The 27,263-nt window shown below is 45.2% G+C and overlaps 1 protein-coding gene across 1 annotated transcript; it reads right to left on the reverse strand.

The window, feature by feature from the left end:
* Positions 1-4,242: 4,242 nt before the first annotated feature.
* SLC51A (solute carrier family 51 subunit alpha) lies at positions 4,243-27,263 on the reverse strand. Its single transcript, XM_036243581.1, has 9 exons — positions 27,215-27,263; positions 26,513-26,607; positions 11,126-11,280; positions 9,910-9,983; positions 9,306-9,464; positions 8,392-8,503; positions 7,993-8,139; positions 5,091-5,196; positions 4,243-4,570 (listed from the first exon to the last, which is right to left on the reverse strand). The coding sequence occupies exons 1-9, from the start codon at positions 27,250-27,252 to the stop codon at positions 4,434-4,436; spliced, it is 1,023 nt and encodes a 340-aa protein (XP_036099474.1). The 5' UTR covers positions 27,253-27,263; the 3' UTR covers positions 4,243-4,433.

Consider the following 27,263-nt stretch of genomic DNA (forward strand, 5'->3'; position numbering starts at 1 on the left):
TATTAATTTTTAAAATTAGTCTTTCAAATATAGTAAATAGAACTAATTTTTTACCCCTGAGGAATGGGCAGAAGGAAATGGTATAATACCCAGAGGCCTTTTCTTCCTGATACACCGTGTTTGCCTTCTGTTCTAAGGCAAATTGGCTTGCCAGGTCCTTCCAGCAGTGAGCTATGCTGATGGGTGATTTTGGGTTGGGGATGGAATATAATTTTGGTTTCCTTAAAAAAATGCTAAAGGCTGGGTGTTAGTCACAAATCCCCTAATGGTACTGCTGACACATGTGTCAGTGTGGCTGTGGGAAGGAGGAGATCGAAGCCTAACTGTTCTTACTCCCTGAGGAGTTTCTTGCTGGACCCAGTGGGGTCCCTGAAGACACTAATGGGGATGGAACCAGAGCACATGGCATCAGCTGCGACTTTTCTGCTGTGTTCATCTCAGAAAACTCTGTGGCCATTATTTGGAGCTCTTTCCTGTAATCTGTCTCGAGGGGAAAGAACACGTTCAGGTTTACTGTGTTCGTGGAGTGAGTGGGGGGACAGTGCTCAATCCTACAAAGTCCATTTAGATTCATTTCCCCCCTGGAGTAAGTCCCCTGCCCTGCTACTCCTATTTCTATGCTTATTACCTCGCTTTTTACAAAGGATACTTTGTAAATGTCTGCAATTTGAACATGATCTGTTAATCCATGCTGCTCATAGCCATACTGAATAGAGATTTGCTTGGGACATAGACGAAAAAGCCTGAGGAAATACCCACCTTCCTATCTTGACCTCTGCCCCACTTAAGAATGTTCTTGACTGGAACCAGTGCTCCACCTGGTGTTTGTTTTCCTCTGAGAGTAGCAGTTGCAGGGACTTATTTTCCTCTACCGCCCTCCAGCAAGCCACGAAGCAAGGGTTCCCATGACAAAGATACGGTAGGTTCTCTCCCTCTCCCACATGTGCCTGGTGGTGATGGTCCCACTGCCCCTGTTAGGTTGCCCATGGGGATTCATCACTTAAATTTCACATCAGAAAATGCTGAAGTTTAACACTTGCTGTTGAGCTTGAGTTCATCATTTTGAACCTCCAGCATCCTACAGCTACTGACTTAGATCATCCTTTATTAGTAATCCTGTAGCTAGGTGCAGGGAAGAGAGCTTATGTCCAGGCCCCACCCTGTCACTCATAAATACCCCTTGTAGGGGTGGAGTTTTAGCGTTTTCAGCTACGGAAACCACATTTTATCTTTTCTTGCCCCTCTGCTAGGGCTGTGAGCATCTCATGGTCATCTCCCCTTCTGGTAAAAGCTGCCTGCCTGCACACCAGGACTGCCTAGGTTCTTAAAGCAGGCCACCCAAAGGCAGAGCATGGCAGAGTAGAGGGACAAAGGGGGCCCTCTTGTCCTGATGGCCTATGAAAACTGTTTCTAACTCTTCTCGTGAAGTGTTATTTTTACTATCAAATCTGGTTTACACGAACTTTGGCTTGGAATCCTTTGAAATAGATGAAGTTCAAGTTTTCCTACATTACCCAGCTTCATATGATCATGGTTTAACTTTCCTGCTTCAGTTTTCTTTCTTGGGGAATTCCGTCTATTTCAGTCTTACTCTCCTTGGTATAGAAAGGCAATGAAGTCACCACTGAAGCCCTACTTGTTCCCTCAAAATACACATTATCCAGTATGTTTGGAAAGGGAGATGCCCCAAAAGTGTTTTTTCTCCCTGTAGTCATTCCTCTCAAGTATGTCATTTGGGTCTCAAATCTTTGGGCCCTCCTCCTCTGCTCTGTCAGTGGGCTGCCTGTGGCATGCTGGCCCTTGGAATATGACCCCTCGGCTGATAACACTCTGTGAGACTGGGGCCAGCTGGTGCACACATTCTTGGAAAACTCTTGCCCCTTTTGGTGAGTCTCTGCAGCCTCAGTCTCCTAACACTAGTATATCTTCAAATAATTTTGAAAGCAACAAATTTTATGGTGTGGCATGTTAGATGCTTTGGGATAAATGTGACCCTGGGTGCTGGATGAGTTGGGTGGATGGAAGAAGCTGCTGGGATGATGCAGTCTTTGATCATTTGTGCCTAATTAAATGAGGTTAGTGGTTCACATACCACACTATGCCTGTGACTTGTAAATCTTCTAATATTAATGTTTGAGGTTGTGGAGCTGTTTCTCTGTATCCCACACACAAAGCTGTCAGCCTGAATAGGTCAAATGTGGCAGAGATGGGACAGCCTTCAAAGTTGGTTGGCCCCAAAGCCTCTGTACAAGACGGAAGGAGAGGAAATCGGAGAAGGAAGTCCTATCGCTGGTGCTGAGGTGCCATTTCAGCAGTTTCCTTGAGATGGGGTGGCAGAAAGTTTGCTCTTTTCATATACTAGACTCAGTAGCACTGAAAACTGGAGGTTGAAACTTGAGAGGAATTGAAATGGATCATTTGTACTGCTGAGTTTGGGTAAGGAGGTTGGGGATGTAAGGAAGTTGGAAATCTTGAAGAGGAGAAGAAATATGAGTGAGGTCAAGAGAACATTTGACCTTTTCTGATCGCTGATGACTTCTTAGGCAGCACTTGAGTTACAGTTTTTAAACTTTGTGACCACACAGCTGGCCAGGCAGCCTCTGGGTATTCCCTCTACAATAGTTCTTCACAGTGCTTTTGTTACTCTCTCCCTGTATTATCTTGATTTGTGGATAGCTTTTGATTTTCTGGAGCTCATTGCCTTTTAATCCTGTTCCCAATCTCATATTTATAGTCTTTCCAAATCAGTTATACTTTGCTGCTTTTCTTTAATTCCCTAAAAGCCATAACTTCTACATTTTCTGTCAGCACACACTCTTACCAGAGGTTGAACCAACCAACACATGCAGAAAAACAAAACAAAACTCCCTTAACAATGTTTTTAACTAATGGTAATTTTTTAAGCTTACCAATATAAGTATTTTTGAAGGTTATATTTTTCAAAGTCATATGATGATTGTTCTTTTCTCTCATAGAATAGATTGTCATGGGATAGAGAGTGGTCCCTAGCTTCTATTTTTCCAAATAAGTAGAACATGTTCTTGGGGTTATACTAGTAAATGTTAATTTTCTTTAAAAGAAGAAAGATTTTTCTGTCTGCCAAACATTATATGTTAGTGCTCAGATTGGAATAGAAGACAAAAGTGTGAGGTTGAACATTAAGGATGACTCAGGTTGTGTTGCTTTAGGTTTGAGATAGGGTTTCCCAACCTTTTTTTGGAGGTATTTGACTGTTTTGAACAGAGACTTGGTTGGTTGGATTTTTTGTATTGAGGAACCTGAAAAAACTAGTCTTGGAAAGAAATGCTGGCCTCGGCATGAAAGTTAACCCCGTCTCCAGTGCTGATGTCTGGGGGAATGTTTTCTTCAGTTGATGTTCAGTATATTGTTTTCCTGTCTGAATGTCATTAATTTGTTCAGAGTTTTTCTGGCTTTTGTCATTTAGCCAAATAAAATCAAAGTGGTTTTACTTAATGTTTTGTTTTCTTTTTTTTTAAAACCTGATACGCATGTGTATGATACATTTTATATATTTGGAGGTTTTTCCTGTACTCTCAAATCCTCTGCTTTTGCATCCTAATTTATCTGCTCAAAATCAAGCTTCATGACCATTTTATTGGGGGATTCCTTTTGCCGCTTGTCACAGAAGACTTAAAAAGCCATTGTCCCACTCTGGAGGCTGACCCAGATCTCCAGGTCTGATGCCATCAGTGCTCTGACAACACATCGGTAAGGAGGACACCACCTTGGATCCCTTCTCCGGGAGCCTGGTTTCTTTGAGGCTTTGGGCTTGTACTATTTTGCCTGACTGAGTTCTACTCTCATTCTTATACCACACAAACTACCATATATTCTTCCCCCTTTCATTTGCTTCGAGGAAACTCAGAGTGACCTTTCAGTATACAAGCTTTAAGGGCTAATAGTGGCACCCACAGGGTAATGTGCCCAGTTATAGAGTTTCAAACTCTATCCTATTTTTCTATTACAAAACTAAATTACCTGCCCTGGCCGGTTTTGCTCAGTGGTTAGAGCGTTGGCCTGCAGACCAATGAGTCGCGGGTTTGATTCCAGTCAAAGGCACATATTTCGGTTGCAATTTGTCCCCAGCCCTGGTTGGGGTCGTGCAGGAGGCAGCCACTCGATGTGTCCCTTTCACGTTGATGTTTCTCTCCCTCCCACTCTATCTGAACAAAAATGGAAAAATGTCCTCGGGTGAGGATAAAAAAAAACACACCAAAAAACTAAATTACCTTTCCCAGGCAAGATCCAAGACAATTCCATCCTATTGTATAAGTCACCATCGCTATAGTCCAAAGTAATTTGCAGTTTGTGCTGACAATGGACCCCTTCCCCATTTGGTCAGTGCTGAGGGACTGGAGAAATCTGTGCCCATCTCATGAGCACAGTGTCTTTCACTGTCCAAGTCATCCATCTCAGGCTTTCGGGTTCACCTCCAGGTCTGGAGAAGGGAAAGGTTCATATCCAATCTTGTTATCTTTCCTTCGGTAGTATATTCGTGTCAGCACAGTCATCAGAAAAGTCTCCAGTATGAGGAGGTGGCAATTCATCACTGCAGTGTGGAGTGAAATAGAATGTAGGTTATACTAAATTACAGGGGTGGTATCCCACCTGCAGCCCTGGCGTGTGAGTTGAACACCACTTTCTGCAATTTATCCTCAAACCAGGACCTAGAGGCTGTCCTGAGTAACATAGCAGGTTAATGGTAGAGCCAGAACCAGAACTTGGCTCTCCACCTTCTGCAGTCTGAGGCTAACATTAAAACTCATTTCTTTTGTATGTTTCATCAGCATGACCTACTGCTCCCTAACCAAACCATTCCTCTCCCAAGAGCTAAGGATTGAACCCATGGCTGCCTGGGTTGGCTGCCAGGCTAGCCCAAAGCTGTGGACTTGCAGCTGTCCTCTGTGTGATCAGAGAAGTCATAGCCCCCTTAAATCTCTGCTGGGGTTCTTGGAGATCCCTCTCTGAGTATTTGGAACAGCAGCCCACCTGGCCCAACCTCTGTTCTAAGGTCCTCTCTTCCCTGACCCGCCTCCTCTCACCCATCCGGGAATGGGTTGTGAGCTCACCTTGAGACCTGATTTTAGAGGAGAAGGGAGGCGAACAAGCAATCTGCCCGCCGTTGGCCAGGACTGAGAAGATGGATGGCTGCAGGGCGGTCAGGATGAGGAGTACCTGCAGAAGGGAAAAGAAGCGAGGGCAGGGCCATGTCCGTGGCGTTGAGGCCAGCTGGCCACTGTCATGCTTGTCCTGCCTCTGAGCATTCGGCCAATCTTTAGATCTGTGCAGTTCCAGAGGGTTAAGACTCACACCTGATTAAATCTTGGTGGAGTTTCTAATCTGTAGGAGAAGTACAACCTCCTCTTCTACCCAGTATTTTCTAAGAGTTCCTGAGAAGAAACAAGAACTGAGTTGGAGTTCACATTTATTCCCCTATTTCAGCCATGGCTGCTAAGAGCACTTAATGGATGAAAAGGGTGGAAATTAGGGAAGAGTCAGTCCATCTACCTCAAGTAACTGAGACCCCTGCTGAGAGAATGATGGACAATTAACCATTCACGTGCCTTTTGGTGAATCTCTGCCAGGGGCTGAGGGTGAAGGGGAAGAGGGGACGAGTGTTCAATGGGTACAGGGTTTCCGTGTGGAAGATGAAAAGTTCTGGGGATGGTTGGTGGTGATGGTTATACAACAACGTGAATGCACTGAATGCCACTGAACTGTACAAGTAAAAATGGTTAAAACTGTAAATTTTATTTTATGTGTATTATACCACAAGTTTAAAAAAGAAGAAGAAGCCCTGGCCAGTTTGGCTCAGCGGTTAGAGCGTCGGCCTGCGGTCCGGAGAGACCTGGGTTCGGTTCCCGCTAAGGGCATGTACTTCGGTTGCAGTTTGTCCCCGGCCCTGGTTGGTCGTGCGGGTGGCAGCCACTCGATGTGTCCCTTTCACATCGATGTTTCTCTCTCTCTCCCTTCCCCTCTCTCCCTCCCACTCTATCTGTACAAAAAATGGAAAAATATCCTCGGGTGAGGATTAAAAACAAAACAAACAAACAAAAAAAAGAAGAAGAAAAGCTCATCTTCGTCCAGAGGCCCCGCGAGCACCATTTGCCTTAGAACTTGCTCTCCCCGAGGCAAGGCAGACTCGCTGGGCCAGGCTAGCCCTGGGTACCACAGGCAGGCGTCGCAATGAGGGGCTCTGACCCCGCGGCCTGACCCTAAGCGCTTCGGGGCCCAGATCCTGTCTGCCCTCAGCCCCGGCTCCATTCTGGCTCTTCTCTCTTCCTCTAGCCCCTTCCATTCTACCTGCTATGCGCCTGGAAATCCACATTTCAGGGGCATCTGCTTAGACCAAAGGAGAATTTGTGTGAAATCATTCTGTTAACTGCAATGCAGTTATTATTTCTTGGGAGCAGGAGAAGGGCCCGGCACGAGACAGAAAGAGTGAAGAGAGAAGGAAAACAAGATATTACATTTGATGGAGAAGTTGTTTTTCGACTTGGAGAATGGAAAGTGCAAGAAGCGAACAAACGTGCCTCTGTGAGACTTTCAGAAGAGGTGTGAGGATGAGGGGCTGTGATGAGAAGGGACGTGGGCTGGGGGGTCAGATCTGGGTGCGAATTCTATCCCTATCCCTATGTGCCTTTGAACAAGTCCCATAACATCTCTGGGTCTCAGTTTCCGTATTTGTAAAATAAAAATAGTAATGACACTTAAGCGTATTGTGAAAATTTAAATGTAATGTATGAAGCCCTGGCCAGGTGGCTCAGTTGGCTGGAGCATCATCCCACACACCAAAAGGTTGTGGTTTTGATTCCGGGTCAGGGCACATACCTAGGTTGTGGGTTGGGTCCCCAGTTGGGGCCCATACAGGAGGCAACTGATCAAAGTTTCTCACATTGATGCCCCCCTCCCCACCCCACTTCCTTTCTCTAAACCAGTGGTTCTCAACCTTCCTAATGCCGCGACCCTTTAATACAGTTCCTCATGTTGTGACCCCCAACCATAAAATTATTTTTGTTGCTACTTCATAACTGTAATTTTGCTACTGTTATGAATCGCCATCAGAAGTATGTGTTTTCCTGTGAAAGGGCCGTTCGGCTCCCAAAGGGATCACGACCCACAGGCTGAGAACCGCTGCACACATCCTAGGGTGAGGATTAAAAGAAAAGTAATGCATGAAAACTGCCTGGCATGTGGGGGAGGTAGTTCATAGTTGTAGCTGAGACAATAGTGATACTGCTGATGGTGATGGATTATAGGGTTTAGGAAGTAATCACAGAAAAGAAAAAACAAAAGCAGAAGAATTTAAGGTTTGATAATACATGTTATGGGTTGAATTGTGCTCCCAAAACAGATCTGTTGAAGTCCTAACCCCCAGCACCTCAGAATGTGACCTTATTTTGAAACAGCATCATTGTTTTGGTTAACCAATTATATGTAATTGGTTAACATGAAGTCCTACTGGAGTAAGGTGGGTCCTTATTCAAACATGACTGATGTCCTTGTAAAAAGAGGAAAAGAGACACAAGACAGACACGTGAGGGGTAAAGGCCATGTGATGACAGAGGCAGAAATTGAGGCGCTGCAGCTGCAGGTCAAGGCTGCCGAGATTGCTGGCAACCCTCCAGCAGCCAGGAGGAAGAAGGAAGGGTTCTCCCTACAAGTTTCAGAGGATGCACAGCCCAACTGACATCTTGATTTTGGACTTCTAACCCCCAGAACCGTGAGAGACTGAATTTCTGTTGTTTTAAGCCACTCGGTGGTATTTTGTTATGGCAGCCCCAGCAAACAATTACAGCACAGAAAAGCAAAAACTGGGAAGGGGCAGGGGTCATTTTCCAAATCTCGCAGGAAACCTAAAGCTTAAGAAGATTCTCAGACCCACTTTTAGCCTGTATTAGTCTCACCTCCTAACCCCAATTAGTCGTAGCTCTATTATGAACCATCTTTTCTCCCCCAGGGTGTAGTTACCTGGAAAAGAGCAAACTTGGCTCCTATATTCTGCTCGCCCAGGTGCAGCCTAGCTTGACGGAAAAGGATGCCCAGGGTCCAGAGAGCCAGCAGGGTGGACACGCCAAGGAAAGTGTTGATCCATAGAGCTGTGCTCGCCTCAGAAATCTGGTGGCAGACCAAAGAGGCGGCAGTGAGGGAGACAAGCCCTTTTCTTTCTTCCCCCAAGACAGGTAATTTTAAAAAGCCTCATGGCCTTGGCTTATTCCAGTCTCCTGTGTCCCACCATGGTCCCTGAACCTCTATTTTTCCCCAGTCACGCTGTCCCCTGGTATCAGGATGTTGGCTCCAGCTATTCCTTCTACAGCTCGAAGGTGCTGGAGGAGTCTCAGAGTTTGCTGCCCCTTACTCCTGGCTTACGTCTGCTGGCTCATAGATGCCGTCGGGGATGAGAAACAGGCCCACCAGGCACAGGGTTATCTTGAAGAAGGCGTACTGAAAGGGGCCCAGCATCAGCAGCTGAAGCTTCTTCCTGAGGGGAGAAGCGGGTTAGGAACATGGACCCACAGACTACCCAACCAAGAAGACTCATCTCCCTCAATGGGCTCCTGGGCTGAGGCGTGGCGGTCATCAGACACCAAAATGGTTAAATGGATGGAGACGGAGGAAGAAGCCAGAGTGTTGAGAGCACTGGCAACCCTTCCTGCTTCCCACTCGCTGCGAGACCAGAACGCCGCCTTTGGAGCAAGAACTATCAGTGTTGACCCAACCTCACTAACCAGAATGAGCAGAGGAGGCAAGAAAACAGCCTAGAGTCCAGTTTGCTCTGTGTGGCTGAACTCTGTAGGGGGCAGTGGGCTTAAGTGATGAGAACTTTGGAGTTCTTTCTCTGCTTCCCAGACCCGTGGGTGGATGCCCAACGTGTGGGTCCTGGCTGGGCATGCCCACCGTTTTATCGTTGGGTTTGTCCCATACAAGACTAATTTCACTGGCTGGTTTGGCTCAGTGGCTGGAGCATTGGCCCGTGGACCAGAGAGGCCTGGGTTCGGTTCCTACTAAGGGCATGTACCTCGGTTGTGGTTCATCCCCAGCCCTAGTTGGGGTCGTGTAGGTGGCAACCACTCGATGTGTCTATCTCATATCGATGTTTCTCTCTCTTCCTCCTCTCCCTCCCACTCTATCTCAATATAAGTGCAAAAATGTGCTCGGGTGAGGATTTAAAAACAAAACAAAAACAGAGGCGTGAAGCAGGGCTGAGAGAGCCAGCAGATGCTCCCGGGAGAGGCAGGAACAGGTAACCGGTCCTCCGAGGACGCCTCTCCCTCCCAGCCTACCTGGTGAGCATGAGTTTGGGGCAGCAGGGGCAGCAGCAGCAGCAGGGGCCCGTGTGGATCATCATCGGGGTGTCCTTCAGTGTCCTCACTACTGCCTCCTTCCCACCAAAGCCTTGCACCATGACCAGCATCATCAGATAAAAGCACACCGCATAAAACCTGGAGTGGGGGAGAAGTGGGCCTGAGAGGACACGGGCGGCAGCCAGCTGAGGGCACAGCCTTTACTGCTAAGGAAAGATGGACGGCAGAGGGAGCCGGGAGGGCTGGGCCTTACCAAGGGGATCGTGGCAGGGACTAGGCATTCTGAATGTGGGACCCTAGACTGAGGGAGACGACAGGGTCCGGGGCCTGGGAAGAGGGGAATTTCAGACTGTGGGGACAAAACAGTGGCCTAAGACGGATGGATTCAGATGTCTAAGAGACTTGGGTTAGCACCAGTTGGAAAGGGCTCAATTCATAATCAATACGAATTGGTTTGCAGGGATTTATGGAAGGGACAGGGGATAAAAGAAGACATGGACTCTGGATTCCCGAGTGAGTGGGGAGCAGAAGGGAACCCCAGAAGAATACGGAGCCCAGAGTTAGGGGCAGGCAGGACACTCACGAGGTTATAGCCATTTCCACGAGTATGAGGGAACGGGGGATCCAGAGACCAAAGCAGCAGAACACAGACACCACCTGTTTGGAGAGGAGCAAGAAGACAGGTGAGGGAAGAAGAGAGACTGTGCTCACCCTCCTGAACCTTTTGTGACAAGGGCTCAAGGAAGCAAAACCTAAATATTTGAGGGACTATTACTTAAAAGTTGCCAGCAGGAAAAAGCACTAATTGAATTAAAGCAAAAAAACTTTTTTGTCCCTGTTTGGTGTGGCTCAGTGGATAGAACGCTGGCCCACACACTGAAGGGTCGGGGGTTCGATTCCTGGTCAAGGGCATGTACCTGAGTTGCAGGTTTGATCCCTGGCCCTGATCAGGGCATGTGTGGTAGGCAATCAATCAATGTGTCTCTCTCCCTAAAATCCCCCTTCCACTCTCTCTAAAATTCAGTGGAAAAAATAACCTTGGGTGAGGATTAACAAAAAAAAATTATTTTTTAAAATTCAGCTGTCAGTTCCTTCTATGTCTAGGGTTAGAAACAGCAAGTCACCTTGAGTCAAGGGCTTTATTGAAGAGTATCTCATCCTATATCCCTGGGGTAGGAGTAGATAAGTTCATCCTTAGGAGTGAATGGATCAAGACCCAACCCTTTCTCTTCAACATGCCACGTTACTAGAGCATCTCTGATGACTTGAGATGGCCCAGGCAGATGTCATCTGGCAGGAAAGGACCTCACAGGCCCCACTCTCCACCCCAAACAGACACTCAGAGCTCACCAGAAGGAAACATAAGTCCAATTGTACAGTCTATGAGCAAGCCAAAGGCCAATATAATGGCTGTGGGAGTTTTAAAAGCCTACAATGTAAGGCTATAGCTAAGTATGACTCCATGGGGGGAAATGACTTCCCCCTTACACTCTGAGGAACCACTGCTTGCCTGTACAGAAAGGAGGTTTGCTTTTCACAGCAACACTGTGGGGAGTAGTGACTGGGCCACGGGTGGCTGAGCAGTTTCTTTAGCTGTCTCTGTGGCTCTAAGAATTGCAACACTCCATCCCACTGCCTGTTGGCATGGGGTCCTGAATGTAAATGGAGATCAGATTGGAAATCCCCACCCATAAGTGGTAGAGGCAGGCAACTCTTTGCTGACTTGAATAGTCGAGTTTAGAGGAATGGACCCTCCCTCCTCTCCAGTCCTTCCCAAAGGGCAGCTACAGGGCCCTCACCGTGGGTGCAGAACTGTTCCAGAGCAGCGTCCTCCTCTTGATGGGGCAACAGGTGTTCTTGTGCAGGTAGATGGCATCCTCCAGGAAGATGGCAATTGAGCCCAACGCAAGCAAGGTCATGATGACCATGAGGGCAATTTCCATAGGGCCCAATGCTAGAGTGGAAAGACGGCAGACTCCAGTGAGACAAAGACCAGGACCGAGAGGCAGAAATGTGGCTTCCTCACCTGGATCTAAATTGCTTCACCAGATGGAGAATTATCTGGCCTAGGCTCCGTCCATGCACAGGAATGGCTTCTTCATAGACCTAGACAATCCAACCTGTGGCTAAGAAATAGTCATCTTCTGCATGGATGGGAGGCTAGAACAGATCAATCTAGGTATGGGGAGGCTTACCTGAACCAGGGTATAGACACTAAACCAGTTTTTACATAATTAGCAAAAACTTTGGATTAGGAGTCCGATAGGGCCTGTTCACTTTTCCGCCTCCAGTGCCCCGTGCCATGCTCGCAAACAGGGACCAATTAACATGATAATTGAAGCAGAATGTAATTAGTGGCACTCTTCAGAGCTGTTTAAATTTGATTTCGAAAATTATGTCATGAAAGTGGGACATCAGGAAGGGATTTTAGCAAAAGAGAAATAGATACAAGTAAAGACTCCAAGGACCTTTGTCCCATGTTGCTCCCACATTTAGTCTTACATTAAATGTGGCCCAGCAGCTCTCTCTCTCTTTTTATTAATGCTCTCCCAATGACATATTTTTTATTGATTTTTAGACAGAGAGGAAGGGAGAGAGAGAAACATCAATGTGAGAAACATAGATCGGTTGCCTCCCATATGTGCTCAGACCTGGGATTGGACCTGAAACCTAGGTATGTGCCCTGACTTGAAATCACACCCACAACCTTTAGGTGGATGTGATGATGCTCCAACCAACTGAGCCACCTGGCCAGGGACCAGTAGCTCTCTTTAGTGTTTATTACATTCATTCAAGGAGTTACTGGGAAGTAGCTATCCAGGCCCTCAGAGATCCTCACCCAAGGATGTATTTTTCCATTGATTTTTAGATAGAGTGGAAGGGAGGGAGGGAGAGAGAGACACAGAAACATCAGTACATCAATGTGAGAGAGACACATCAATCGGTTGCCTCGCACACAACCCTGACAGGCTGGTATGGGACCTGCAATCCAGGTACAGGCCCTTGATGGGACTCAAACCTGTGACCCTTCGGTCCGCAGGAAGACACTCTAACCACTGAGCCAAATGGCCAGGGCAGCAATTGCATTTTTAACAGCTCACTTGATGATGGTCAGGGATAAACATCAGGCCTCACCATTGCTAACAGGGAAAAATTAATCTAGTTACAATATGTGTTTCTGAGCACGTTTTAAAGGGTTCTGTGTCCTTAGTGAATAAGCCCGGACCCTCTTTATCTAAGTCTCTTCCTTAGTGACAGACTTCTGGCCCGAGGAGAGGAAGAGGGGGAAGGAAGGGTGTCTTCGGAGCCCAGCCCACGGTCCTCCTGCCTGGAGTAAGTGTGAGGAGGAGTTGGCTAGTCTGCCGTGTTTGGTGACTGAAGGCAGCTCAGTCAGAGAGATGATACTGCTGAAACCAAACCAGGGAGGAAGGAGACCACACCACAGTAGAGCCTTGAGTTGTCATCGGGTTAGTCATACCTGATGGCACCACAAGGAGCAACCAGGTCAAAGTGTCTGTCAGAAAACATCATGTTGATCCTGGTTGCTTTTCAGGGCACACGTTTTCTCTCTGTTTGCTTTATCCAAGGGAGGCCCTTTAACTCTGACCACAATCAGGTCTAATGACCGATCCAGAGGACCTGCCAAGGGGAAGGTGGCCCTTGGGTGCAGCTGCCAGCTGGGACTTCTGAAGTTAATGGTAAACTTTTCTATCACAGGCCATAAAAGACAGGGTTGTGCTGTTTTCCTTGCTTCCTACCCATCCCTTTTTCCATCCACCTTCATTTAGGTAGGATAATGCCCTCTGGGTGTCTAAATGACTGGGTTGGCAGAGTGATTGTGAGGTATAGAGCCCTGGCTGGTTTGGCTCAGCGGTTAGAGCGTCGGCCTGCGGTCCAGAGAGACTCGGGTTCAGTTCCCGCTAAGGGCATGTACCTCGGTTGCAGTTTGTCCCCCGCCCTGGTTGGGTCATGCAGGTGGCAGCCACTCGATGTGCACCTTTCACATCAATGTTTCTCTCTCCCTCCCACTCTATCTGAACAAAAAATGGAAAAATGTCCTCAGGTGATGATTGGGGAAAAAAAAAAAAAAAAGTAAAGGCACTACCTTGGTTGCGGTTCGCCCTGGCCCCGGGTGGAGTTGTGCAGGTGGCGACCAATCAATGTGTCTCTCTTACTTCGGTGTTTCTCTCTCTCTCTCTTCCTCCCTCTCTCCCTCCAGCTGTGTCTGAAGATTAATGTAAAAATGTTCTTGGGTGAGGATAAAAAAAGACATATATATATATATGATATACCAACTATACATCAATAAAACAATTAAACATAAATGAACAGATGACTGACTTGGCGTTGCTGTTTCTGTTGCGCTCTGCTGCCTCTCTCTCAATGACCTCTCCAGACCCTGCTTGTCAGCCCTGCAAGTTCTGACGATTAAAAAGCTGGTGGCAGTCCTTTTCTAAAATGATACTTTACCTTTTCTTCCTTGAAACTTATTTAAAACTATTTTTTCTTTATTGATTTTTTTAGAGAGAGAGGAAGGGAGAGGGAGACGGAGAGAGAACATCGATTGGCCGCCTCCTGCATGCCCCCCACTGGGGGCTGGGCCCACAACCTGGGCATGTGCCCTGACTGGGAATCGAACCAGCAGCCTTGGTGCAGGGTCGACGCTCAACCACTGAGCCACACCAGCCAGGGCGAAACTTCTAAAATATAAACATCACAAAGAAGTTTTTACACAAGTTTACCCTTATACAACAAAATTGTGTACTTAAAACAATTATAGGGAGCACATAAAGCCTGTCATATTTCAAAGTAATTCTGAATAGATTAAAGAGACAAGTCTTTAAAAATCAAACAGGAAAAATTGAGAGGAAAAAGAGAGAGAGATAGAATTGTCTTTCATCAAAACTTTGGAGACGAGAGATCTTTCTAAGCTTAGGAGTGATCCAAGAAATCACAAGAGAACAATGTTCAAATTTGATATAAAATGTTTAAAATTCCAAATGTTCAAAAAAAAAAAAAAAGGGAGGAAAGAGACTAGAGGAAAACATTTTTAATAAATGTGTACTAAAGTTTAAGGTCTTTATTATAGAAAGAAAATCGATAACAAAAACAGGCAGCTTTTGCAAATAAGTGGGAAAACGTATTAACATAGTTCAGGACAGGTGGGACAATAGTCAACCTGCCTAGTAGTCAAGGAAGAGCAAAAAACAGTGATATATTATGTTTCGTTCTATTATAAGATAATGTTTATAACATTATTAACGAATTGCCCTAAAATAACTTAAATGTCTGACGATATTGGAATTATTATGTTAACTACCCCATAGAATATTTCGCGAGCATGAACATTTCGTGTGTGCCATAAAAAATATTTGCAAAGAGTATATAATAATATTTTTTAAAAACTTATTAACAGTCAGTTAAAAAAAACAAAACAAAACAAAAAACTTCACTGACCCACTGGGAGATAAAAAAGAACAATGACTCCGACGGGGACAACAGTGTGGTGATTGCAAGGGGGCAGGTGGAGGTGGAAGAGGGAGGGAACAGAGCAGCGGTTCTCAACCTGTGGGTCGCGACCCCTTTGGGGGTCGAACGACCCTTTCTCAGGGGTCGCCTAAGACCATCGGAAAACACATATTTCCAATGGTCTTAGGAACCGAGACACTGCTCCTTCATCCGTCTCCAGGCGAGTCCGCCCACATGCAAATCTGCCCACGCAACACGAGGAACTAACTGTATTAAGGGTGGCAGCATTAGGAAGGTTGAGAACCACTGGAATAGAGGGACTAAATGGTGATGGTAAAAAAAAAAAATTAATTTGCCCTGACTGGTTTGGCTCAGCAGATAGAACGTCGGCTCATGGACCAAAGGGTCTCGGGTTTGATTCCCCAACAAGGGCACATATCTGGTTTGCAAATTCGATCCCCAGCCCCAGTTGGGGTTGTGCAGGAGGCAACCAATTGAGGTGTCTCTCTCACATCAATGCTTTTCTCTCTCCCTCCCTCCCTCTATTCCATTCTATCTAAAAATCAACGAAACAAATACACTTAGGTGAGGATTAACCAAAAAATAAATAAAGATAAAGCAAGATACTATTATTATTTCTTTTTCCTCACCCAAGGACATTTTTCCATTTTTTGTTCAGATAGAGTGGGAGGGAGAGAGAGCGAGAGAAACATCGACGTGAAAGGGACACATCGAGTGGCTGCCACCCACACGACCCAACCAGGGCCGGGGACAAACTGCAACCAAGGTACATGCCCTTAGCGGGAACTGAACCCGGGTCTCTCTAGACCGTAGGCCAACGCTCCAACCGCTGAGCCAAACCGGCCAGGGCCAAGATACTATTATTTAAAAAAATAAATTTTTGTTGTTTTAAGCCAAAAAGAAAAAAGAAGAAAAGGACATTGACCCCCTTCCTCATATCATACAAAAATACCTAAATGTGAAAGTTAAAACAACGTTTTTAGAAGAAAACAGAGAAATATATCTTCATGACTTTGAGATAGTTAAGTCTTTTAAAACAGGAAACAAAAGCACTAATTATAAAATTTGATAAATTGGACTGTCTTAAAATTAAGAATTACCATTGATCAAAAGAAACTATTAAGGGAATAAAAAGGCCAGCTCAGACTGAGAAGAGATATTTATAATACAGACACCCACCAAGAGACTCACATCGATAATATATAAAGAATTCCCATCAGTAAGAAAAAGACAATGGAATTTTTTAATTAAAAAAAAAACCTAAACTTTACAAAAGAAGATACTCAAATGTTCATGAAACATAAAGAGATGCTAAGTATCCACAGTCCTGAGGGAAATACAGATGTGAGAGGCTATCACACACCCACCAGAAGGCCTCAAATGAACAATACTGACGATTCCAAGTGTCAGTGAGGATGAGGAGCAATTGGAACTCTTATACACTGCTGTTGGGAGTAGTACAAGCACTTTGGAAAACAATTTGGAAGTACTTATTAAACATACACCTACCCTATGACACAGAAATTGTTCTCCTGGATACATATGAAATGCTTGTAATCACTGAAAGAATGTTCAGAGCAGCATTATTTATAATGGTCAAAACTGGGAACAGCCCTGGCCTGTTTGGCTCAGCGGTTAGAGCGTCCGCCTGCGGTCTGGAGAGACCCGGGTTCAGTTCCCGCTAAGGGCATGTACCTTGGTTGCAGTTTGTCCCCGGCCCTGGTTGGTCATGCGGGTGGCAGCCACTCGATGTGTCCCTTTCACATCGATGTTTCCTTCTCTCTCTCTTCCTCTCTCTCCCTCCCACTCTGTCTGTACAAAAAAATGGAAAAATGTCCTCGGGTGAGGATAAAAAAAAAACCAAAAAAAAACTGGGAACAGCCCATATGTTCTTCAGTAAAAATATAGACAAATAAATTGTGACATATTCCCACAATGGAATATCACAACAATAAAAGAGGGTGAACTATTGATACTTGCAACAAAACAGATTACTCTTTTTTTTTTAAATCCTCACCCGAGGACATTTTTGCATTTATCTTCAGACAGAGCGGGAAGGAGAGAGGGAGGAAGAGAGAGAAAGAGAGAGAGAGAAACATCAATGTGAGAGAGACACATAGACTGGTTGTCACCCACAGGACCCCAATCAGGGCAGGGACATTATGTTTTTAAGAGTAATCTGTTTTACCCTGGCTGGTTTGTCTCAGCAGTTAGAGCATTGGCCCACGGACCAGAGTCCTGGGTTCGATTCCTGCTAGGGCAGGTACCTCGGTTGCAGTTTGTCCCTGGCCTTGGTTGGGGTTGTGTGGGTGGCAACCAGTCAATGTGTCTCTCTCACATCGATGTTTCTCTCTCTCTCTCTCTTCCTCCCACCCTCCCTCCCGCTCTATCTAAAGATAAATGCAAAAAAAAAATATCCTCGGGTGAGGATAAAAAAAAGCATAATGATGAATAAAGGAAGCCAGACCCAAGAGCACATACCATTTGGTTTTGTTTATATGAATTAAAGAAAAGGGAAAACCAATCTATAAAGGTGACAGAGGTTAGAACAGTGGTCTTTGTAGGAACACTAAGTGAGAGAGTATGAGAGACCCTACTGGATGCCGAAAATGTTCTATATGTTGATCTGGGTGGTGGTTTTACAGATGTACACTTAGGTAAAAATTCATCAAGCTATATACCTAAGACCATTACCCTTTATTGTATTAATTATACCTTAAAAATTACCTTATGTGGACAAAGCATAATGAAAAATTAGCACAGTAAAATTATACCCATGTTTAAAGAATTTAATTGGGGAGAGAAAAGTACAAAAAAAAAAAAAATTGAAGAAAAGGGTGAGGCAATAATATCTTTATCTTACAAAATGGAAAGTCCATATTTGGCGGAATAGAAAATAGACTACAGGTATAGTATATAAAGCTATAAAAATAACCAACTAAAAACATTGACATGATTATATGGAGAGAATGGCAGAAGGTTAGTGCTAAGTGAGCTAAATCCTGATGTATCACAGAAAGAGCCACAGACAATGCCCAAAATTGATACTCCAAGAAATAATGTTGTGCACATATTGGTGATTTGAAGGTGACTATGAAAAGAACCATCAACTAAAAAGAGGAATAGAAATGGGAATGCATAAGGCAGGGGATTGTTGATTTTCATTAGTAGCCTTTTTGTACTATTTGAATTTGTAATCATGTGCATGTTTTACTTTGATAAAATAAAAATATTAAAAAATCATCAAGTAGAAAAAAGCTGACAAATACTAGAAAAAATTTTTAAAAATGAGCAGTGCTGTCTTTGGGTGATGAGAATGTAGGTGGTTTTTCTTTTCATCTTTTCCAATTATTCTATAATAAATATGTATTTTATAACATAAATATGTTATCATGCTTATAAAAACGGGACATAAAGTTGTAGACATAGTATAATTTCTAAAAATGTTAAATAAAAGCATAGAAAAAGGAAATTACACTATGATATTAGTAGTGAGTGGTGAGGCTATAAATAACTTTTCTTCTTTTTATTTCTCTGGATTTTTGTATTTACTTTTCTAAACCTTAATTATTTTTACAATAGAAATATTTAGTTAAAAAAATACATACAGCCCAGCCAGTGTGGCTCAGTGGACTGAGCTTCGTCCCATGCACTAAGAGGTCCCGATTCGATTCCCGGTCAGGGCACATGCCTGGGTTACAGGCTTCATCCCCAGTAGGGGTGTGCAGGAGGCAGCTGATCAATGTTTCTCACATAGATGTTTCTATTTCTCTCTCCTTTCTTCTCTCTCTAAAAAAGAACCACCAGTCCTTCCACCCCAATAAGAACATATATAAAAAAATTAAAAATATACAAAAAGATAAAATCCAGATAGACAGAAGCTAAAATTAATTCAGCAGGTTTCTAAAAACCAAGGTCCATTGTTGGGAGGAGGAGTCACCGCTGGAGGCCCCTCCTTGCCTGACCCCCACTCCCTACTGGAGGCTTGTCCTCCTCAGCTCACTGAGAGCTGAGAGTGGAAACTGCTCTTTCTCAGGCAAGCCATCAAGGCCAAATCCTTCCCCCATCTTTGCTGTCCTTGACTACGCCCTCTTGAGAAACTTCCCTCCCCTTGACTCATAGAACACAGTCCTCCTGACTCTCCTGGCCTCTGACCCTGTAGATCTCCTCTGCTGATTCCTCAGCCTCTCCCACACCTTCTGTTCTCCAGACGGTTGCTGCAGCTCAGCTCCTCTCTGTGCATAGAGGTTTAGAATTCCCCTACCAGTCCTCCCACCCCAACAACCACATGAGTGTTCCCACCTCCAGGACTTTACACTTGGATTCTGCTGGTTCAGCTTTTCTCCTTTAGTGGCAGCTGGCTCCTCTCACTGAGCTCTCTGCTCAAATGCCCCTCCCCAGCCAGCCTCCTCTAAGTGCAGTTGACCTACCCCTCCCGCAGTGAGGTTATACTATTGCTTAGTGTCTGTCCCTCGCCTTAGTGTAAACTCCACCAAGGCAGGGACGTTGTCAGTCTTGCTCTCTGCTCAGTCTCCAAGTACATGGGACAGCAACTGTGACTGTTAAATGAAAGAAATAACCCCATGAGAATTCCTACTGCCATCTCCATTTTACAGGTTTGTTTTTTCTTTCAGGAAACAGAACTTAGAATGTTAAGCACCTTGCCCAGGGTCACATGGCCTCGAAGTGAAGGAGCTAGGATTTAAACCCAGAGGTTCCTGACGCTAAACCCACACTCTCAACCGTTACACACGCGGACTATTGGTTGTGTTCACGTGGATGTGGGAGGGCATGCGGAGTGATGGAAACAACCAAATGAAACCCTAAAGGACTGTTTAAGTTTATGAAGGAGGGGGTGGGACATATTCTGACTGTTCAATGCAGACATGCTTTTGCACTTTAACTGCTGCCTTGAGTACTTGATTCTTTCTCACCGTTGCAGGATCTATAGGCTCCTTAGCATCTGTAGCCTGAAACCACTGCTCTCCATCAAATGTATTTATCCTCTTAGAAGATTGTCCCTACCTTATTTTTCTGCATCTTAATCAGTATTACGGGACAAAAGTGTTCTATGGCCAAAGAATTCTTGGAAATGCCTTAAACAAAGTTAAACATTGTTTCTTTCCTACAGAGCACACTGACAGTTTAATCTGATTTACACTGTTAAATTCCAAAAGGGGGCTATAGAACACAGCTTTTACGAAATTTGTGTTTCTATCAACTCTGTTTTCATGAAGCATTCCTTGGGATTAGTATTCCAAGGAACACATTTTGGGAAATGCTTGTGTGAAGGGCAAACTAGAAGACAATAAATAGGGGAACATGGGAACCTGCCACTAGAAAATTTTCCATTAGGCAGACCTTACCCCCTGAACTTTAAGAGAATAGCAGGAACTAGGCAAAGGGGAAGGAGATATACATCAGCCAGAGTTAACCCTTGTATTGTGCAGTTAACTACTGTATTGTGCAGATAGAACTGTTTATCCCTCAAGCATAACGGCTAACCGCAGATATCTGCTTTTGTATGTGCTTGCTTGCTCGCTTGCAGACCCTTAGCCCAATCTCTTAACAGGGGCTAAGATAACTATATAAGCAACCCTCCCCCTGAGCTCCGGGCTGCTCTCTCCTCTGAGCAGGACGGGACAGTCACTGCGAAGCTAATAAAGCTCTCTGGTTTGTCCACATTTGGAGTCTGAGTTCGGATTCTTCTCGCAGGCTACAACACTTGTCTAACTGACCGTTTGGAACACAATTATAATTTTAGCAACTAACAAATTTCCCACTGTCTCTGAAATAGTGAAGATTACTTTTTATATAATTAAAATAACATAAAAACATTAAAATTTTCAAGAAAGAGTATCACCCATAACCCTAGCTGGTTCCTTGTCAAAATTGTTTTATTTTCATATTTGTTTCCATGGATGTTAAGAGCATAGGCTTTGGAGTCAGACACAAATGAGCTCAAGGTAAAATTCCACTTAGTGCTTTCTCTCATTAAACTTCTTATCACCGTGTAAGAACAGAAAACAGGGTTTTTCCATTTTATGATTTTTCCACAATTTATGAGAATCACCTGGTAATTAAACATGGAGCTTGCCCAGCTGGTGTGGTTCAGTGGATTGAGGGTCCCATGGACTGAAAGTTCTGGTTCGATTCCCAGGTCAGGGCACATGTCCGGGTTGCAGGCTCGATTCCCAGTAGGGGGCGTGCAGGAGGCAGCCAATAGATGCTTCTCTCTCACATCAATGTTTTTCTCTGTCCCTTCCTCTCTCTCTCAAAAAAAAGTCAATAAAAACATTAAAAAACAAAATACAAACAAACAAAAAAAACCATGGAGATTGCTGGTGTCTGCAACTTCAAACCCCTTTTTACCCAAACAGTAACATAGATATAGGCTGGGCCCTTTCCCAGCCATTTTTATTTTTATCTTTTATCCTCACCTGAGGATATTTTTGCATTTATCTTCAGATAGAGCGGGAGGGCGAGAGGGAGAAAGAGAAAGAGAGAAACATCCATGTGAGAGAGACACAGGGAGTGGTCGCCACCCACAAGACCCCAACCAGGGCCGGGGACAAACTGCAACCGAGGTACAAGCCCTTAGCAGGAACCAAACCCAGGTCTCTCTATTCCACAGGCTGATGCTCTAACCGCTGAGGCAAATGGGGCAAGGGCCCGGCCATTTTTAGAACAGAAATTTCCCTTCTTCCTTCAAACAAATCTTCTTCTTTCGAATTCTTTACAACCCCTTCAGGTGAAACTTCTTTTTCTCTTTACATCAAAGCATATTTTACACTAAAGAAGATATGATAAGAACCCTTCTGGCATATTGTTCTGAGAACAAACTGCAACTCCTCAAGGCAACTCCCTCCCCCCATCTGTTTCACTACAAACACCATCTCCTCCCAGCCCCAACTGCCCTTACTCCCCAAAGCTCCCGATTAAAGAGCAACTCACTCTTTCTTCCCTGCCCTTGCATTGCCAGTCAGTGCATGGGTCCTTTCCCTGTCTATGGGGAAAGAGAAATAAATGTCCTCTCCTCCCCTTTCTCTCTTCACTCAGCTGTGAATTCTTTCATAAGCCTGTGTCACCGGCCCCAAAACAAGACCCTAACACACAGCACCTGGCCTATAGTAGCTGCTCAATAAAAAGGAGCTTTAACAACATCCTGGTTAAAGTGATACATATTATATTAATGCAATCATACTGTAAAATTTTGTATTCTGTTATTTTAATCTAACATTTTATCACAACTTTTCAAAACTATTTTTATAATTATTTATACTTATTTTTTAATTATAAAAATTTCAAAAATAAAGAGAATAAGAGAGTAAACATTACTATATCCATAACCCATTTTAAAGTGTTATGATATTGCTGATTTTGCTTCAAAAGTTATTTTTAGAAAAATTAAACATTACGGATGTATTTGAAGGGTCCTGTATATACCTCCTGGATCCTTTTCTCTTTCCTACCTCACCTCCCAGGGCTAGCTACTATTCTGGAGTTGGTGTATAGTTTTTCCATTTCCGTTTTAATGTTTCACAACATAGCTACATACTCAACATGCTACATTGCTTTGCATTTAAAAATCTATAAAAGCCCTGGCCGATTTGGCTCAGTGGTTAGAGCGTTGGCCTGCGGTCCAGAGATACGCGGGTTCAGTTCCCACTAGGGGCGGGTATCTTGGTTGCAGTTTGTCCCTGGCCCTGGTTGGGTTGTACGAGAGGCGGCCATTTGACGTGTCCCTTTCACATCGATGTCTCTCTCTCTCTCTCTCTCCTTTCCACTCTATCTGAACATAAAATGGAAAAATGTCCTCAGGTAAGGATAAAAACATATAAATAAATAAAAATCTATATAAATGGCATCATCCTGCAAAATGTTTTTTCCACCTAACATTGTTTTTTAAATTAAATTTATCGGTGACATTGGTTAATAAAGTTATGTTTCAAGTGTTCATTTCTATAATATATCATCTGTGTATTGCACTGTGTGCTTATCACCCAAAGTCAAATCTTATGTCACCATATATTTGACCCCCTTTAGCACCTCCCTCCACCCCCCTATCCCTCCAGTAACCACCATACTGTTGTCTGTGTCTGAGTTGTTGTTTGTTCATTTGTTGCTTTCAGTTTTTTATCCCACATATAAGTGAGATCATATGGTTCTTGACTTTTTCTATCTGCTTATTTTGCTTAGTATGATATTCTCAAGACCATCCATGCTGTCACCAATGGCAGCATTTAACCTTTTTATGGCTGAGTAGTATTCCATTGTATACATGTACCATATCTTCTTTATCCAATTATCTAGTGAAGGACACTTTGGTTGTTTCCATGTCTTGTCCACCATAAATAATGCTGCAATGAACATAGGGGTACATATATCTTTACTATTAAGTGTTTTCAAATTTTTTAGATAGGTACTCAAAAAGGGAGTTGCTGGGCCATATGGTAACTCTATGCTTAATTTTTCGAGGAACCACCTGTCTGTTTTCCAAAGTGGCTATACCAGTTTGCATTCCCACCAGCAGTGAGTGGGGGTTCCTTTTTCTCCACAACCTCTCCAACACTTATTGTTACTTGTCTTGATGATAGCCATTCTAACAGGTATGAAGTGGTATCTTATTGTAATTTTGATTTGCATTTCCCTAACAGCTAGTGAAGTTGAGCATCTTGTCAGATATCTGTTAGCCATTTGTTCTTGTTTTTTTTCCCGAGCACATTTTTTGATATTTTGTTCAGATAGAGTGGGAGGGAGAGAGAAAGAGAGAAATCATCGACTCGGTGATAGGGACACACCGAGTGGTCGCCACCCACCCGACCCAATCAGTGCTGGGGACAAACTGCAACCGAGGTACATGCCCTTAGCGGGAACCGAACCCGGGTCTCTCCAGACCGCAGGCCAATGCTCAAACCACTGAGCCAAACCGGCCAGGGCTGGCCAGGGCTGTTAGCCATTTGTATGTTTTCTTGGGAGAAGTGTCTATTCAGGTCCTCTGCAAATTTTAATTGGATTGTTTGTTTGTTTGGTGTTGAATTGTGTGAGTTCTTTATATATTTTGGATATTAACCCCTTGTTGGAGCTGTTGTTTGCAAATATCTTCTTCCATTCGGTTGGTCGCCTTTTTGTTTTGTTGACAGTTTCTTTTGCTGTGCATAAGTTTTTTAGTTTGATACCGTCCCATTCATTTATTTTTGTTTTTGTTTTCCGTCCCTTTGAAGTCAAATTTATAAAATCTTCTCTAAGACCAAGGTCCATAAGTTTAGTGCCTATCAACATGGTTTTCGCAATTGTTATTATTTTCACTGACAAAAAAATGCTACAATAAGTATTATTGGGCGTGTCTCCTTGGCACATACAGGAAAGTTCCTCTGTTCATATACCTAGAATTAGAATTGCTGGGTTGTAGGAGATGAGAATCTTCAGTGTTACAGATATATAATTAGTCTCCAAAGTTGTTATACCAGTTTATAATCTCACCTGAAGTCTACGAGAGTTCACAGTTCACCTCAAATTCACCTTCACTTGGGATTATCAGACTTTTTATTTTGCCTATAAGAGTGTAGTAAAATGGCCCGGCCAGTGTGGCTCAGTGGATTGAGTGTCGTCCCGTGAACTGAGAGATTCCAGTCTGATTCCTGGTCAGGGCACATGCCTGGGTTGCAGGCTCAATCCCCAGTGGGGGCGCGCAGAAGGCGACCAATTGATGTTCTCTCTCATTGATGTTTCTATCTCTCTCTCCGTAAAATCAATAAAGAAATAAATTTAAAAAAAATACTGTAAGGATTATAATTACAATCATAACACAGGCAACACAGGTTATTGAAAGGTTTAGTAGTTCTTCCAGAATAGCTCTTTCTTAAACGGCATTTATTTTGAGGAACAACACAGTTCACAAACGAAGAAGGAGAGGGTTTCTCCTCATCCTCCAGTGGGCGCCTCTTCCCAGCTCCCAGTGTCCGTCAGTGTCACCACCATTGGCAGATCCCAGTCATCATTAGTCTGTTTTCCTTCACTCACCTTGTCTAGATATTTATTTACCAGATTGCCTGCTTTCTCTATGGATTTCCTGTGTTTTCCAGCCTTCCCTTTCTTTCCCTGACATTGCCTTGGCTCAGACCCTTGTCCCCCATGCTGGGCTGGGGTAATAACCCCAATTTATACCCCTGCTTCTCAAGGTTCTTCTTTCTTGGAGTCCATTCTGATTACTGATTAATGGTCCTGAAGCACTATCCAGCCCCTCCCAATCTCAGAGCCCTCACCAGACTCCTTCTGTCTACAGGATAAAGTACAACTCCTCTGCCCGACACTCACCGGGCCGCACCTTACCTGCCCAGCCTCTCAACTGCCCCCAACTTCCCCACCAGCCACCTTGAATGCTGCCAGACCTGGGTCCTCAGTGTCGGAGCCTGCTCATCCCCCGCCCAGCAGTGCGCACGGTGCTTGCCCCCTCCAGCTGCTCCCCTGGGAACCAGCCCAGGATGGTCTCCTTGGAACATCCTAGGTGCTTCTGCCTGCACGTTTTGCAGCCAGGCAGTGTGGGAGTCAGTCTCACTGTGTAAGGCAGGGTTTCTCAACCTCAGCACTACTGACCCTTTGGCCACGAGAATTCCTTGTTGTGGGAGGTTTTCCTTTGTTCCCAGGGCAGGATCCCTGGCCTCTGCCCACTGGATGCCAAGTAGCACCCTCTGGTTGTAACAACTGAAACTGTCTCCAGCCTACCAAAAGTCCCCTGGGGGACAAACTGACTCTGGCTGACAACCAGCAGTGTAAGGGAAGACGTGTCACCAGCTGTACTCCGAACAAAAGGTTCCTAGAGTCAAATGTAGCCTCTGCCTCCGGCACGAACCACAGAGCAGCTAAGAGGTTTCTCTGGACACGCTCTGGCAGTTGGCATTCACCCTGGTTCAGAACACCTGAAACGAGGCTGAACCCTGCCCAAGGATATGCCCATGAGTGCCTCCTCCTGTGCGCTAGCCGCATCCTGTTGTTCTGGAAAGGTCTACTCCTTGAGGTGACAACATCAGGAAGGAGGCTGGGGAAGCATTCAGGGGCCACAGAGACACAGACGCCCATCCATCCGCGTCTAAAAGGTAGTTAATCACGCAGAAGGAAAACAAAAGAAAATGTCAGGGAGCCGTATTTGCTGTGAGGATGCTAGGGTCATCTGATTGTCCTGTTCTGTGCATCCGGGGAATAAACTGAGTCCCATCTCAGCCTTTCACTTGCAAAAGCAATTAATTCCATTATAGGAATCCAGTTGGCTGGCACCGTCCGAATAGTTTTACAGGTTCGCCTAAGTTTTAAGAACATTATTCAGCATAACGACCCTCTCGAATGATACAGGCCCTTCCCCAAGAAGGCTGTCGTGCAGGCCTCAGGGGATTCTGTGGGGCTTGAGTCATTTGGGCACCCTCTTGAGTCCCTGGATGGTCCTGGGGTCTGAAAAATGCTCTAGGCCGCCGTCCCCAGTTCGAATGAGCTTTGAGGCGAGGATACGTGAGAGGCCCAACGTGCGGGTTTGCTTGCGGGGCTAGGTTGTCGTGCCCCTTTGGCCTTCTGGCTCCTTGAGGAGTTGTTCTCCAAGGCCTTAACCATGACAGACAGACAGACACTGGGCCAGCCCTCCTCCCAGGCTCTCAGGCTGGCCAGCTCAGGGCCACCTCGCGCCCCGGGGAGGGTCCCTGACTCACCGCTCAGAAGCTGGGCTGCAGTGGGAGGGTGCGAGAAGCAGGCAGAGGGGATGCTGTAATTGGTTTTCAGTATTTCCAGGAGATCTGCCGTGTACCTGGGGAGACACCAGCTTGCTCAGATATGGGTACTCGTGGAGAGGACAGGGTGCCAGAACAGACACCGGTTATTTGAGGCTCCCTCAAACACTTCTGGGTTCAGGGAGCTCGTCCATTTCCCCTCAGGTCCTGACTCTGGGGGAGTGCAGACTGGGCCGTCCAGTGTGGGAGGCAGCCTGCCACCAGGCAGGGTCAGGTCTGGCTGCAGTGCCCAGAGAGCCCACAGCCCTTCTCTTCCCTCCCCTGGGGGCAGCAGCCCAGGAGCTGGCTAGGGAGAAAGAGCAGGATCCCAGAGAAAGGTGGACCCTCAGCACCAGGGCTGGGTCCCCAGCTGGCAGGGGCTCTGCCCGCACCCTCTCCCCCAGCTCCCAACTCTGGGATCTTTCTGTCTCGAATGCGGAGAGAAAGCCAAGGCTCTGAGGGGTCACGCACTGGCCCAACCCCACAGTGTCCCCGAGGAACTCCAGGACAGCCAGAACATTATCAGTCCTGTTCCAGTCTATGTGCTAGGAACCAAAGGATCCTGAGAGGGACAGGCCAGAGCGATAGAAGCCACCTGCTGCTTAGCAACTGGCTCCTGGCCCAGGGCCTGCTGCCCTCACTCACCTGGGGTCAAGCTTTATCTGAGTCCTGTCTGGCTCCATTATCTTCTTTC

This window comes from Molossus molossus, unplaced genomic scaffold (genome assembly GCF_014108415.1).
Source record: "Molossus molossus isolate mMolMol1 unplaced genomic scaffold, mMolMol1.p scaffold_m16_p_5, whole genome shotgun sequence".
Lineage (NCBI taxonomy): Eukaryota > Metazoa > Chordata > Mammalia > Chiroptera > Molossidae > Molossus > Molossus molossus.